Below are 16,460 nucleotides of genomic sequence, written 5' to 3'. Positions count from 1 at the left end.
TCGGCAACGAGCACCCGCTTCGTAACGTTTTCCAAGGAACAAGCAAAACTCCACAGAGAACAAAGTAAATGCCTTTCCCAGCAAACTGCCCCTCCCCTGCCCCCAGCTCTCCCTGGGGGCCCGCAGACAGGCAGCCTGGGGTCTGCCTCCCTGCCTACCGGTGCAGAGAGGTTACCTGACAGAAATCTGATTTTTCTTCCTCTCAAGTGCTGGTCTCTTCTCAAAGGACACGTTCAGGTATGTGAGACTAACAGATGAACACCCAAGTGCAACAACACGTGTGCTGGACACATGTGCACACCTAACCAAATGCACGGCTGGTGCATGGCGCCCTGAAGCTGCCGAGTGTTCCACCGGGGAAGAGAGCCGATGACCAGCGCTGCTCCCCGCTGCTCCGGTCCAGCCGCGACCCCTGCGCACGGCAACCCCACAGAGGGCAAGACCCCAGAGCGGACCCCCGCCCTCACCCAGCGCTCTCGGCCCAGCCCAGAAACAGCAGTAAAGCCAGAGAAAGTTCTGTGTCCCCAGTGACAGAGAACTCCAGTCCACGGAGAGCAGGAAGCACGAGGCCGTTCCCGAGGCCCAGTCTCACTTCCTTCTAGACGTGAAAGCTTAAGGACAGTTGGCAGAAATGGCAGAGAGTTTTCTCAAATTCTTAGTTAAAGATGGAGCCCAGAGGACTCTGGCTACATCAGAATATTGAGTGATTTTGCAGAAAGCCAGACCAGCAACCCAAGCTGCTGGCAGCGACAAGGACACAGACTGTCCCCTGAGTGGCTCCCTCCCAGGACACTGTCTCTGCTCGCCCGCACACTGCCAACGAAGGCGGCACTCCAGTCCCTGGGCCGCTTGCTTCCTGCAGCCCCTGCCCCCCAGTTCTCAGCTCACACTTCTAACCAGCGGTCCCCTCCTGGACACAGAGCAGGGACGGGGTTTTCTAGTATCTGTGTAAAGCAACCACGTTCCATGAATAAGCAGTTAAATAATCCTAAATCAGCTTTCACTCGAAGGCCCGTAACCCCCTATTCTAAGACCCAAAGCCTTCAAAACCCTGGTTCTTTCAGAGCACTCGGTGCCGAGCCCGAGCCCAGCTCCGCGAGTGGCACACGGCCCTGGCCAAAGGGAGGGACGGCCTGCCTGTACTGGCCCCCCACCCTGATGGGTCCCAGGCGGCCGAGTGCGCACTCGTGTCTCCCGATGGGCTGCTACCCTGGGCTCCCCGGAGGGCGCCACACAAGGCACAGAAATAAACTGCTTGCCCTTTCAAAACTCCACTTTTCTGACTCCGAGTTTGGATGGATAATCGACTATGAGCCTGTATTCAGATAAAATCTTCACTGTTAAAAGATGCTTCTGAGTTTAACCTACTGTTACTCAGAAACCCAAAAAGTGCTCAGTGTATTAAAGGGCTATTGCACAATAAAACTTTAAACAGCAATGGCCCCTTACGTAACTACCTCCCACGCCTGTATTTTCCTAACTATGGGGCTGTTAAGTGCCACAATATTTTGGTTCCTTGTTTGTTGTTTTCCATTATAAAACTGAAAACTGGCACTGAATTTGTAAGCGCTATTGTGCAAGATTACGTCTCTAAATGAAAGGTGTGTTCTAGTTACTAAACGATCAATCCCTTTTGTCTTCCTCTCCTTTAGTAAGAACCCACAGTCACAGGTAAAAACAAACACCCTTGTAAAATGAGTTCATGAATAAATAAATTACATGAATCACAGCCTTGAAACTTTACTTTTCACACCTGATGAGGTAATCTAATCTCCAGCAACGAATGTGTGACCACTCACCCACCGTGAGGACCACTTGCAGTCACCTTAACGACCGCTATTCACACAAAGCACGCTGACATCTCACCAGACTTCAGGAGCAAACTTTTCCTAATTTTCAAAAATTAATACTTTATTTTTAAAAAGCCTTAGGTTTACTTAAAAAACTGTGCCAAAAGTAAAAGACCAATTCCACCTCACAACCTCCACCCATCGCTGCCCACTGTGAACACCTTTTGTGAGTGGGGAGCCCGGGCTCTCGCTGGAGCACCAGCCTGGGGGTCCTGACAAGCACCACCCTGCGTCTGCCATTCCAGGGCCACACCGACAGTCCTCTAAGTCCTCTGTGACCCACGTCCTGTCCCTCCTCAGTCCCCCTGCTGACCCCCAGCCACCACTGGCCTGTCCCTGTCTCCATGGTTCTGCCTTTTCCAGGATGGCACAGAGCCGGAATCACACGGTGTGACGCCTTTTCAGACTGGCTTCTTCCACTTGGCAACAGGCATTTCAAGTTCCTCCCTGTCCTTTCATGGCTCGATAGCTCAATTCCTTTTAGTGCCAAGTGATGCCCCAACATCCAGATGGACCACAGTTTATCCATCACCAAGCGAAGGGCACCGCAGCAGCGTGCAAGTTTCGGTGATGGAGAATAAAGCGCAGGAAACACCACGGGTTGCCGTCTGGGTGGAAGTCAGTGTCCAGCTCGCCTGGGTCAGTGGCTGCGAGCACGACTGCGGGCACACATGCTGGCCCTGTGTCACTTCTGACAGACACCGCCAGACTGTCTTCCAAAGGGCCGCCCCCACCAGGAAGGAGTGAGGCCTGCTGCTGCCCCACGCCCGCGTCAGCACTTGCTGTTGTCAGTGTTTCGGATTTTAGCCACTCTGATCGGTGAGTGGCAGTAGCGCCTCATCACTGGATTAACTTACAATTCCCTACAGCGTACCTGCCTTTGGGCAGAGTACCTGCCATTGGGCACCTTTGCATGTGCTTACCTGCCCCTGTGTATCTTTGGTGAGGTGTCTGTCTGTCCGATCGTCCCCCACTTTTTGTTGGGCTGTGTGGTTTCTAATTGTTGAGTTTCAAAAGCTCTTTTCATATTTTGGATACAAATCCTTTATCGGATGTGTGTTCCAGTTCACCTTTCCTTCTGTATTTATTAAGCACCTGTTACATGCCCAGCACTGCGGTCGGCAGGCACTCAGGACATGATGGTGAGCAGACGGCCCACTGGGACCCCATGGAGCTTGTCACCTTGTGCCCACTGGGGTGGAACGTGGCAAAGGCAGCACAGCAGCCACGTCGAATGGAAACAGGAACGGCGCGCGCCCGGGAGCGGAGGTCACCTCCAATAGCGGCGACGCGGCAGGGCTTCCTGAGTGAACTTCAGGTGCAAGCGTGCTACACACTGACACGTGTTCACAGAGTCCCCGACCCCGGGCCAACACCGGCACACACGACACAGGCTGAGGACGGAGTTCATCATCGACGACATGAACCGTCACAGCCTCTCTTCAACCAGATTTTAGTTGGGCTCCTCTGAGTCCTCTTCTCACATAGGCTTCGACCTTGACCTTGCTGGGCCTGCACAGCCCTGTCTAAGCAAGAAGCCCCCAGACTGCAGCAGGCCCCTGAGGCGAGGGCAGGCTGGGGGGGGAGGGGTCATGGGCACTCCTGGAGGCGCGGCCCACTGGGCCAAGTGCGGTGCCTGGGGACACTCACACTGCAGCTGACAGGCGAACTACGGGTGGTGTCGCTGCCTTGAGCCCACAGAGTCGGTGGTGGTCAGCGCCGGAGCCGGGGGGCGCCTGCGTGATGGCAGGCCTTCCTGCCACTGGAGACCACATGGGTGGGCCTGGAAGTTGAGCGGGCGGGGCCTCGGGGAACCCCCAGGGCGGGTGAACAGGTTGATGGAGACTCAGATGTGGCGCCTGTCTGCCAGCGCTGGGTCAGGAGGCTCATCCGAGGAGGAGGAGCCCCGGCCTGCGCTCCCGTCTGGGGGAAAGCTGCCCCCGCCTCAGCTCTCACCCTGGTGCTGGGCAACTCGGTCCCTCCCTGTGTCTCTGGTGCCTCTCAAGCTGCTGCCGCTGCAGTAGATGGAGCGGAGGCAGTGAGTCCAAGTGAGTCTGTGCGTGGGCTCTTTAAAGGGAACGGCCTGGGACTCCGGAAGCTTCCATCCTCCTCAGCATCGATCCCCGCGGGTCTTTACAGCCAGAAGTTACCAGGGTTTCTCTTCCTGGCCCTGGAACCCTGGGGGGCCCGGTGTGGGCTGGGATCCCTTGCTCCTCAGGGGGCCCCTCCACAGCCAAGATGTCCCTCCCAACTCTCCTGCACGCGTGGGTGTGGGGCTGGTTGCCCTGTTTTGTGTCTCTACCCTTCTACGGCACCGCTGCGGCGGCCTCTTTAACGCTGCAGCTGTCGGGCTTCAAGCAGCCCGACCCCAGGCGGCCCCGCACGGTGGCTGCCCTGTCGTTCAGTCGTCATTCTGACGCGGTTGTGGGAGGAGGCGAGGGCAGCGTCTACCCATGCCGCCATCTGGACCAGAAGTTGGTGTTTTTCTTAGTTTCAGCTGTTTTTGTGTTTATAATAACTCAAAAATACTTGTTGTAAGAAGACAAGGCATAAAACTGAATTTGCAGTACACTCATAATGATATAAAAAACTGCCCAACTAAAAGAAATAATATCAGAACAGTAGTTGTCTTCAAGTAGTAGAACTAAGGGTGACTTCTTCCTTGTCCCTTTGTAACAGATACCTTTAAATCCATTAATAAATATGTATTCTTTTTATAATTTAACTTTTCTTTTGCCTTGCTTCCTACAGGGCGGGCCTGGGCGTCTGCACCGGTTCACCAGCTGGAAGAGAAGCTACCAGTTACAGTGGAAGCGCTCACTTCTTAGGAAAAGAGTAAATAGTGTCTAAAATCAAATCCCAGATTTTTCTCCCTTTTTACTCCTATGCAAGTGGTTACACTCAAATTAGAATGTATGTACTACAGATGAAAACACTTAGACCGTGGAACCTCACAAACCACAAGCTGCCTTCACCGTCAGGACACGGTGCCCACGACCAGGAAAACTCTGCTACAGACAACAGACTGTGAACTAGGAGTCCGCAGGGTCGGGTTATTATTCAGAGACAATTTGGGGGCAAAACAGGGAAAGGAAGGACCTGCCCGCCCTGCTGTGGAAATGAGGCGGCCGAGTTTGCTGAGACAAGAATGTTAAGCTGACTCTCTCCCGGGGGAAGACAGCTGGCAGGGGCCGGGCCGAGGAGAAGCACAGCAGGCCGGCCGCGCCCCCAAGCCCTCGAGGGGCCGAGTCTTCTCTGGGCTCCTTGTCCTCCATTTCCGAGTCACACCGCAGGCTCAGTTTGGCTTGGCTGGGAGTCAGCGCCAAGGATAAAGGAAGTAGGTTAAGACAACATCCTATGAACCTACTGGTGAAACGTTACCTAAAGCAACGAAACCCAAAGCAACCCTGCAGACTGGGACCGCGGAAGGGCAGGGCCACCAGGAAGCAGTGACACCGTGCCAGGCACCTGTGGACTCGCTCTGCGCACCTGCTCACAGCCTTTCTGCAGAGCTGTCTTCTCAGGTTTGATGGATAAAACCCGTCTCCTTCATGGTGGCCTCGAGTTCCACTTAACGACATGATGATACCAGCACAACCTTCGCTTTACATTATTTACCAAGCACACAATAGCTCACTGGGCGTAGCAAGTGTCTTCACTCGCTGAAAAGAGCTGGTCCGAGTGACTTACGTGAGCCCTTCCGTGCCAGAGTAACCGTTCCGTAACTCTTCGGGATGACCCCCCGTTACTCTGGGGGGCATCCCCTTTAGCTGGAGAAGCTGCCCCTGGTTGGAACCGCAGGCAGGCGCCTCCGGCACCCGCTCAGCACGTCCACGCCAGTGGCGGGCGCTGAGGACTCACCCCACCCCACCGCATCCTCCACCTCCGGCACAGCACACCCATGGCCGCCTGCGCAGGCGTTTACTTACAGAGAAAATGGGTAAACCAAGCCCCACCACGGCGAGGACAGTGGATGTGATGGTACCGTCATGGAACGGGTACTGGATGCTGCTGTCATGACAGAAAAAGCCTCTCTGAAATGGATATATTTGGCCCAAATTTAGAACAGCCATAGGCATGGAAGCTGTTGGGGAAGCGGAAAAAGACACACATGGTTACATTGGAGTCACGTCACTAGGAGTCAAGCTTGCTGGGGGGGGGGGTGGCAAATCAAATCTTACACATCTTTCCCTTTCTGGGAGAGGGTCAGCACTCCCCAGGCGCCCAGGGTGAGCCGCCGGCAGCCCCGCCCTGCCAGTGCCAATGCCCTTCCTTGCACTGACCTCTGAGCTCAGAGGCGCTCTGTACAATACGGGAGTAGAGAAAAACCGGCCCGGGGGAAATACAGTTGGGAAAACAGCACGGTTTTGCATTTCACATTGTGTGACTGATTCATTTTTAATTGGATTGCTTAATATCTTAAGTATATTCAAGAAAAAAAAAGAGAAACTCACTAAACACACTTAATAATTTTAACGTCGTAACAGCCAAATATAATATAGTTAAGGAGGGGAAAGATATAAAATTGTTTCACATTAAAATTTAAATAAAGGAATTAGAAAACGATAGAAACCATAAGAATATTCGATAATAAAAACAGAAAGAAGACAAATTAAAAACAGTTTTCATTGGCCCTGGCAAGCCTCCAAAGTCACTTTAACGAGTGAAGCAGGAATAGTTTTCATTTGAAATTTTCCACCCAGACAAAATGAAAGTGCAAAGAGAAATCAAATAACGGCAGCTGGTAGCTTCTGCACAGTTCAAGTTCACCGTGCTCTTCGGCTCTGCTCCAGCGTCCGAGCGTTACTCACTGTGTGCTCCACAGTGAGCAGATGCCGCACGAGGAAGACAAGTTAGTGTGCAAGGGCCGAAGGTACGTCTGTTGAAATATAACGTACACTCAGGAAACTGTTCAAAAAGCAGTGCCAGGATACTGAGCATTTGTCTGAACTGAAAGAACTGTACGACAAAAGTGAACTGTACTGCGTGTACAACGTAAAAGAAACACCATAAAAGACAAAACAGACTAATTTCTAAAATGGTGTAAAGAGCCCTACAGGAACTCAGGTGCACTTGAACTAGAGCAGTCAGAAAAAAAGAAAAGGCAGCGGAGCTGACCCTGAAAGCACAGGGAGGGCTGGAGGAGAGCCGGGGGGGGGGGGGGGGGGGGGGGGGCACGGGGAGGGACACTCGGGGTCGGCCAGAGCACACGCACCAGGCACATGGGCGGGAGCAGGGAGTCTCTGAGGCACGTGACGCTGCACAGCCAGCATGCACCGCGTGCTCACACGTGCCCGGCGTGGGCTCCACGCTGAGCCGCCCGCCCCTCCACCCTGGGAGGTGGGGACCATCACCCTCCACATTGTTCACAGACAGTTCCCACGAGACTGTGCGGACAGCGGCGCTACCTGGTGGGACCCAGAAGCAGACGGCCCCCAGCACAGGCCGAGTCTGGCGTCAGCGAGGCTGTGGCCACCCACGAAGGCAGATGGTGGTCCGACGCAGGGGCGGGCTGTCTCCGCGAGTGCGCCAGTCTGGTCCTGCGCCATCGCTACCGATGCACTGTTCTCCGCGTGGACTCCTGCCAACCTGCGCCCGCCTGCCCTTTACGTTCAGCCCACCGGCGGGGGCTTGCCCTCTCCTCTCCCCTTCAAGTCCCGCGCACTCCCGAGCCACCGCCCCGCGCTGCCTGGCCCACACGTCCGTGACACTGGTGTAAATCGTCTTTTGCACTGTCAGCAACTGGAGGGCAAAGACTGTCCTTGTATCCTTTGCACTAGGCACGCCACTGGGCTCTGCTTAAAAATGTGCTGAACGGCTAAATAAAATTCAGGATAAAGATCATAAGTAGACAGAGATACACAAACTGTTGGCTCTCAGAGAAAGCAAAGCCTGAGGTCAAGACCAAAGAGGTAAAACCACCAGCTGATCCACAGTGAAACACGACCCAAGACCACAGGAGAGAGAGGACAAGAGCTAGGGCGCAGTCACCGCTGTGTGAACAGAGCGGGGGCCACCGCCACCCACTGAGAGGAGCAGGCAGGGGGTGCGGCAGCCCCAGCAGACTGCAACAGACAGACGGACGGACACGCACGCAGACACAGGCACACCCACCCCCCAGCAGGAGCTCGCACCTGCACTCTGAAGTGAAGAGGAACAGTGTTCTCTATGGAGGCTGTTTTCAATGCGGTTTTCAGGGCAAGGAGGAGGGAGTGCTGTGTGGAAGGGAATGTTACGGAAGACTCCTCCCCAAATGAGCCCTTTCTGAGGACGGGCGTATTCTTTTCTTAATGTACACAGGATACAGAAACTATTTTGGACCCTAATAATTTTAGAATGTTTTTCTCCCAATTAAAATTCCTCCTTAAGAGAAATCCTTCCTTCTTGCAAGAAGCCAGCCTTGCTTTGTGAACCTCGGTTGACCAGGCGCACCGTGCAGCCCTCGTGCCGCCAGGGCCCCCTTCCGAGACGCACTGCCCCAGCGCGTGCACCAGGATGGGGCGGGGGACTCCCCTCCCCCCCCCAAGCCGAGTGACCACTGGCCCACCCTGGTCACACAGAGTGCGCGCTGCTACCACGCATGGCCGTGGAAGGACCCCGGGGCGCACTGCAAAGACGCAGAGGAGGACTGACATTGGCCGACCTCGCTCCCTACGTGAAGACGCGAAGGGAAAGGGGAGCGTGTGCTACGCCCACCCTGTGGACAGAGCAAGGGAAGGCCTGGATCGCGACTGCAGGGCCTGCACCGCCTGGGCTGCGGCGCCCGCTGCCCGCCTCTGCTTCCTCCGAGGACTCGCTGTGGAGACCTAACAAACAAACGTAGCGCTGCACCAGGAGGAGGTTCAGGCCTCCGGCCTCTGGGAAACCTCCTCCACTGGCTTCTCCAGGTACTTCAATTCCTACCCCGTGGCAGCCACAGTGCTGGGTAAGGAAAAAAGACTAGAAGAGGGAAGGGGGGAGAAAGACCGCGCCAAAACGTGTTTCCCAAGAGAGGGAGGCAGGGGCCGCAGGTGGGACACTGAGAGGGTTTGGGCTCCGAGGAGACGGCCCCAGTGGGAGCAGCACCAACTGAAGGAGAACCTGCTAAAGGAGGGTTCCCCCGGCAGGAAGTGCCGGCAGAGCCCAGAGACACAGCCACCTCCTGAGCTGCCACCCCAGAGGGGTGGCTCAGAGAGCCCAGGGGCTGGGACTGGGGGGAGGGGACCAACACAGCAGCCCCAGCCCTGGCAGCTGGAAGGGCCGGTGGGCGGTGTCCAGAGCAGGTCTGCACACGGCAGCAGCACAAGGAGACACGAGACCGCCGGAGACAGGCTCCGGGAAGACCCGGTGGGGTCTCAGCACAGGACGGGTGCTCCCCGGAGGGAGAGCCGCCGAATGAGTGAAGGGAGAGATGGATGAACAAGTGAACAACAGCCTCTGAGGTACATCAGTAACAACCACGTGCACCCTAAGGTCAGGTCCTGAAAAGTGTTAAGTGATTTTCTCTCCAGAAGACTCAAGTTAAAACAAGCCAAGAAAAAGAGAAAAACTAAACTAAACCCGCCGACAACCTCGAGTCCAAGAACAGGCTAGGGAAGTGCTTCTCGCTGTGTGTTCCCGGCACTTTCTCGGCTTGTTCCCCCCCACGCACACCCCCCCACTCACAGACGCCTACCGGATGCTCACGCCCACACAAGGGTACCGTGGACAAGCTCCCTGGGCCCTGCGGGCATTCACTTCTCTTCTGTGCGGGGAAGCGAGCGTCAGACGAGGCTGTCCTCACAGGGCTTCTCTCTCTTCTCAACACCCCGAGAGGCTGGAGGCCCTCCGCACCCACAGGCCCCAAACAGAGGCCCCACCGCCTGGCAACAGAGCAGGAGGGTCCCATTTCCAAACCGGCGAATGAAGAGTGTAGAGCTGACGCTTCGAAATAGGACTCGACAGATAATGATCGGCCCCAGGTCCCTCTCCCCCCAGCCTCCTGCCTAGAACCACGGGAAACAATCCGACCGGAAGCTGTATCACGAGGCACAAGCCTGACCACGTGCTCCCCACACCCTGAAATGAGCAAGCCCTCCTGCCCACAGCACAGCCCCCACGGACTGCAAATCACAGTGCGCTGCTCTCCCGCCCACCGGGGGAACGTACTTACTCTTAGTGGAAGCACCTAAAATAACCAGGGCAGCCCCACTCACAAGACTCTTACACAGCAATCCTGCCGACGTGTAGCCATTTATACACCAGAGTCACAAAACACAAACACGCCCCAGAGAAAAGCATGCTTCAGCGCAAACAGGTTCACGCCATGGCTGTTTGTGCGTGTGACTCTGAGTCCCCAGCTCACCGCTCAGAAGAGACCGTCAGCCCTGGCTGGTGTGGCTCAGTGCACTGAGCATGGCCTGCAAACCAAAGGGTTGCTGGCTCGATTCCAAGTTGGGGCACATGCCTGGGTTGTGGACCAGGTCCCCAGCGGGGTATGTGAGAGGCAGCCACACACTGATGTTAAAGGAAAGAAAAAAAAAGAAGAAGAGACCGCCAGTCCCCTCTACACCCTCCTTAGCTGCGGCCTCCTCAGCTGCGCCCGGCGGGGCCGTGGACCCAGCTGCGTCCTGAGCACCTAACACGGGTCCCCTCGGGAGGCGGCCGCAGCACCAGGTGTGCCACCTTCGGGCAGCCCGCGCTCTGACGCCAGATGTCCTGCCACGAAATATTAGAGCGAGCAACACACTCCTAGAAATGGGTTCAATGTACTGTTACGCAGGCAAAACAACCCATTAAAACATCCTAGTTAGCAGAATTTCACTTTTAAGAACAAAATACTTGTGTTTACGACTTCTAAGTAGCTGACTCCAGTTCGGCATTAACACGCACCTGGCAGAGACCGCATGTGCACCTCCACGATCGAGGGCTTTATACCAAAGGCTCAAGACTGTTAAATTGAATTTTAAAGACTTTTATCACCCACCATGAAAAAAACTGTTTTCCTGAAATTATGCTAGAAATGCAACTTACCTGAAAAAGTGCTAATTTCAGAAGCAGTTTTTTTAAGGAAAACGGAAAGCATTTGTTGCAAACCTACTCTCTGCCAGGTGTTTGCCTGTATTTTATTGCTAATTTTCACCATGTTATGAAGGGGAAAGATTGTCCCCTGAAATCTGTACTTTTGAAAACTTAAAATTCACTAAGTCATAGGTCAAAAAGGCAAAGTGCAGATTATAAAGCAGTCTGATATGAACTTAAAAACCCAAATCAAAACCTAAAGCACACAGCTAAATAGTACGCAAAAAATGGAAAGCCTTGAATTCATACATTAGCAGGGCTGAGAGCTTAGCTGGTCAGTGTCGTAGGGATACACTGAGGTGGCAGGTTCGATCCCCAGTCGGGGCGCTCACAAAATGAGCAATGAAGGCATCAGTAAGTGGAGTAGCAAATTGATGTCCCTCTCTCTCTCAAATAAATTGGAAAATGTATACGTTAGAAATGAATGAGACATCTAACAAGTTATTTTTTATTTAATCTTTATTGTATTTTTCCCACTACCATTTAGTCCCCTTAGAGCCCCCGATAACTTACTTTTAAAAGTCCAAGAAAGTAAAAGGAATATAGGAAAGAATGAAACAGAAAACAAAGAAAAAAAACAAATTAATAAAATCAAATGACTTTTCACCAGTTAAAGTTCAGTCTTACTAAAGGCTTAAGAAAAGAAAAACACAAATGCAGCAAATGATTGAACCGGTAAGGGCACTAACCACATCTCTGGGCTGATTCTGTCAGAAACTCAGACACAAGGTAACTCACCCAGGAGCACACAGCTCCCGGGCGGGTCCGAGGGTGGAGAAGTCCTTCCCTTCACCTCGCACAGCCCCGCAGCCTCTCCCCAGAAAGGCCCCCGGCCCCGGTCTCCGTCCGTCACCCACAGACGAGGAGGAGAGACTCTCGGAGGCCCCTGCAGTGCATGACTCTGTGTGCCTCGGCGGGTGGCATGCAGGCCAGCGACAGACCCCCCCTTCTGCTGGCACCCCCTTCTGGTGGGGTGAGGGTGCCCCCCAGGACCCGTGCCCACCCCCCAGGACCCACCCTCCTGTCTGACCACACCCAGCTGCAAAGGAGGGGGGGCGGGAGGGGCCAATGTCAGCAACACTGACAAGAAAGTCGCTCACGGAGGGAACTGCTTCTGGGAGCTGCTGTTTCACCCGAAAGGCAGCGGGTGAGACCTGCATGTGAGGGACGCTCTCCTTCCCCGAGAAAGCCCAGCGCCTGTGAATTTAACCACACGTGTGTCGCCTTCCACGTGTGCATTTGGGTCCAACGGCTCCACGGCTCCTTCTGTGAAATCTGCTGCTACACACCCTCCCATTTTCTCCTTTTAGCAGTCCAAGGTTAAAAGTAAACAAAACTTTTTTTTTGGCTCTTTACTATTTTGTGTGACCTGAGCAGTTTTTAGAAAGTTCTTTTCATTCCGAGCTTAAGGAATGTTCTTTATTTGGCGTCTAATTCGGTTGGAACAAAATACATTTTGGAGAAAATGTGATACTTTTCTTGCTTTTTTTTTTTTAGAAACAGGTGTTGCGAATTCTGTCCAGAATCATGTGAAAAACCCTCCTGCTGGTGGACAGAAGTCACGTGTGGTCTCTGAACAGGAAGACTGTCCTTCCCCACTCTGGGAAGGACCGTTAGATGTCCCCAGGAAAGTCGGCCGACGTCTACCAGCCAACATGAGAGCAGCGAGCCTGCCTCCCGGCCAGCATTCCTGATCCCCTGACACGCGGCCGGGTCGAGCACTCGGCTGGACACCCCTCCCTGGCGCCAGAGAATCAGACTACAGGTGTGCACCCGAAACGCCAGGTCACAAAGGGGAGAGCCGACGCTGTGGGGTTTTATTGCGATCGCTCAGAGACAGTGCAACAGCTATGAACTCTGCGAGAAAGAGAAAGTCGTCGCAGCCAGCTGGGAAGACCTGCGTGTGCAGGGAAGGAGGCGGGGACACGAGCGAACAGACTACGCCCGGGAGACGGGAGGCTGCTTTGAAACGGCAGCGGCAGGAGGGGCCTCTCGCTGCACTCTCACCGTCAGCCCTGGAAGTGCTGAAGTGTTGCAACTTTTTAATCCTTCCACAACCTCCCAAAGGTGTGACCGCATCACGCCCAAGGTGGAGAGACCTGCCCGGAGCGGCTCAGGCTGAAGAGGCAGGTTCCCAACCAAGGCCACAGCCCCGCTGACTCCATGTAACCACCAGGTCAGACAGAAGCTGTGCAGGAAAAGCAGAGAGAGCAGGTCACCGGGGCCTGAGGCAAGGGCCGCAGTGCCTGCAGTGGCCAAGGACAGTCTTAGAAGGTGGACAGGGTGCAGGAGGAGGAGGAGGGGACAAGTTTAACACCTCTCCTGACGAAGAAGGAAGGAAAAGGACCACCGTTCTGTGGCCGTCGAAGGTGGAAGCCCTCTGCTCTGAGAGTGGGCCCAGGGGGCGGGTGGGGGGCAAGCAGGACGTGAGAATGAAGGGAGGAGCCGGATCCAGGGGGTGGGAGGAAAGGTCAGCACAGGCGGACAACCAGGGCCACCCAGGAACCGTCAGCTGGCCTGGGTTACTAGCGTCGGCCCCGCCCCCACCCCCCACCCCCGCCCTGCAGGAAAGCAGGGACGCAGCACTGAACAGGTCTCTTCGGCCACCATCGAACTGCACAGCACTCGGACACAAGCTCCAAGAAGGCAGGGACAGGCAGGCCCTCAACAAATGCTTAATGAACAAAGAGTCGCCCTGAAAAACAGGTATTGTCATCCCCACTCTGAAGACGAGAGGATGACTCACAGAGGACAAGTGACTTAATGAGAGCCAGAAACACAAGGGCGAGGTTGAAGATATTTACCAGCCGGGGCTGCCCCGGCACTGGCCGCGAGGAGCCACGCCGGCTCCCACTGCAGGCGCCGGGTGCCGCTTCAGCCTCGTAGCTGTGAGACCCTGGGGGCCCACCGGAGAGACCAGGACCTGGGGGGGCTGTGGGTGGGGGAGGGAGGACTCGGGCGCAGGCTGGCTATCAGCCCCCCTCGTAGTTCACGGTGCGCCCAAGACTCCAACATCCTTCTAAATGCAGTGGGAACCGCATCATGGGAGCGGGCCGTATCTGAGGGTCTCCCAGAGCAGAAAAGACAAACACCTGCCCTGGGAAACAGAACTGGAAACGAGTCCAGGATTGACAGCTGAGCTCAATCAGATGCCAGCCAATCAAATTTTTAAAAATGCGCCAACTCAAGCAGGATAGAGGGAAATGAGGAATGAGAAATATAAATGGACAGCAGACGACTGTTTTTGATTCCAGATAAATAATTTTTGTACGTTTCACTAGGAAATGAAAAGTCAACCCTGGCTCTGAGCAAGAAAGGGCTTGGGGAAAGCTGTCCTTTGCGAGGGTGAGCAGGTGCGGGGACGGGGGGCGGAGCCTGGGGCCAGGTGGGCGGGGCCAGGGGCAGAGACAGGGTGCGCTCCCCACCCCCTCCAGTTACCAGCAGTCGACCTGGGTCCAGAAGCATCACCTGGAAACCCCTTCACTGCACCCCAGCGCGGGCAGGGCGCCGCCACCACGTCGCTGCTGGGGAGGGAGGCTGCGTCTGCGGGAAAGAGAGGCCACCTTCACGCCACTTTCACGGCGGTGCGCGGCTCTCACCGCTGCTGTATTACGCCGCTGTCCTTCTCAGCTGCCTCACTTACTAACCAAGTGAAAGGTGCATTTGCACAGGACGGAGTTCAGCACAGAGAGGGCTCGGTACTCTCCGCGGTCCAGGCATCTGCTGGGGGAGGGGGTGCTCCGCACACGAGAGTGAGTCCCAGGGCCCGCTCGCCCAGCCCCCAGGGGCACCCTCAGCCCCCAGAGACACCTGCATTCCGGCGCCCGGCCTGCCGTCCCCACCTCTCTGTGGCCTACGTGGTTTTACTATAAAAAGTGCTAAGTTACCCTGCTGGGGTTTTGTTTTGTGTTTCAGTTGGGACAAAAGGGGAAAATGGCAGTTTGAATATAAGTGACATTTACCAAGGAAGGTTTTTACTTTTTGTGGTTTTCTGTCAATAATTAACTATAATATCCTCAACCTTGGAGTCTCGTGGTTCGTGAAGATGCTTAAAATAAATGCGTATATATACTTAAAGAGCTTTTAAAAGCCATTCACCACAACTGTAAGGGCAGGTTCTTTTACTATAAACTCTGAGATTTCTGCACAGAACACAAGTCGGCCTGCTTGTACGCTAGCAAAAATAAAAGTGAGAAGTCGGTCACCTGTCGTTTCCCGCCCCGAAGGCTCCGGGAGCCGGCTGGCCGGACCGCGAATCCCTCCCACCCCTGCATGGTGCCAGCTGCTCCCTTCTTTCCTCCAGGCTCCCAAAGGCCCGGCCAGCTGTCCCAGGGAAGGCACCGGGCGGGGAGGGCCCCCCCCCAGGCTTGGGGTGGGGCGGCTGATCTTCTCCCGGCTTTGCTTTCTCCCAGACGCTTATCTGGAGTCTATTTTGGGCTTCTTTGGTATTCGAAGCTACAACTGCAATAGTTTCTCAGCCAGAACGAATTCTGTTGACCGGAAATTAGAACGGGGGGGGGGGGGGGGGGATGCAGGGAAGAGGCAACAAAAACAGCAACAGTTCAGGGCACTGGTGGCGCCTACGAAGAAGTGAACCACTCCGAGTGACGCAGCCAGAGGGCCACACGCGGCTAAGTCTGTCCGTGTGACCTCTGAGGACGGACTGGCCACCCGAGGTGGAGGACGAGGGGTGCAGCAACCAGACAGCGGCACGGAGCAGCTTTTCTGTTCCTTCCTTCTTTTTTTAGAAAAAAATTTTACTTATTTATTTTTAGAGAGGGGGAGAAAGAGGGAGAGAAACATGAATGTGTAGTTGCCTCTCATGCCCCTCACTGTGCCCTGGCCCACAACCCAGGCCTGTGCCCTGACTGGGAATAGAACCAACCACCCTCTGGTTCTCAGGCCGACGCTCAATCCAGAGCCACACCAGCTGGGGCTGTTCCTTCCCTATCTTGATTGTGCAGTGGTTATGTGCTCCTAAATTCTAAATTGTCTAAATTCATAGAATTGTACCCCAAGAGTGACTTTTATTATGTGTAAATTTGAAACCAACGAGTGCTGGCTTCAGCCCCCCTCACCTCCTGCACACTCGACCCAGTGACCCGCCCCCAACAGCGAACTCGCACCAGCCCTGGCAGCTTCGGGCAGCTACGCCAGGCCCCCCCCCCCCCCCCCCCCCCCCCCAGCGCAGCAGGCAGCCCCGGCACCTCCCGGGCTGTACTGCTAACACTCTCCCAGTTCCCGTCCGTGTGCACTCAGGCAAACCACTGACCGGCCAGAGCTCGGTCTCCTCCCACAATGAGTGTGAGTACACACTCACTGCGGGCCCCCAGAACTGCCATGCATGGAGAGCCCAGGAGAGTGCTCAACACAGCAGCCGGCCCACGAAGAGGATCTAGCGAATGCTTCTTCCTGGTGGGCCTCCCCTGCCTGCTGCCGTCACCAACACCGCTGTCTTTCGGGTCCCTGTGGGCCCAAGACACACACAGCCCCATCACAACACTCGAGTCACACCCTGTAGTACTCTCCCTCCAACCAGTAAGACGTATCCGTGTGCGCTGACCCCGAGTC

The 16,460-nt window shown here is 55.1% G+C and overlaps 1 protein-coding gene across 2 annotated transcripts in view; it reads right to left on the bottom strand.

Moving 5' to 3' along the window:
• Nucleotides 1-16,460, bottom strand: part of PLPP1 (phospholipid phosphatase 1) — a 50,137-nt gene that overhangs the window by 19,692 nt on the left and 13,985 nt on the right. The window contains exon 2 of one of the 2 annotated variants that reach the window (XM_037145136.2): nucleotides 5,780-5,934. The exons of the other annotated variant lie outside the window; for it this stretch is intronic. Within the exon in view, the coding sequence (XP_037001031.2) occupies nucleotides 5,780-5,934 (155 nt within the window). The remainder of the gene's footprint in view (nucleotides 1-5,779; nucleotides 5,935-16,460) is intronic. 2 annotated transcript variants of the gene reach the window in all.

Source organism: Artibeus jamaicensis, unplaced genomic scaffold (assembly GCF_021234435.1).
Source record: "Artibeus jamaicensis isolate MK-2021 breed Jamaican fruit bat unplaced genomic scaffold, CSHL_Jam_final scaffold_369, whole genome shotgun sequence".
Lineage (NCBI taxonomy): Eukaryota > Metazoa > Chordata > Mammalia > Chiroptera > Phyllostomidae > Artibeus > Artibeus jamaicensis.
This window is presented reverse-complemented; position numbering and strand designations above follow the sequence as displayed.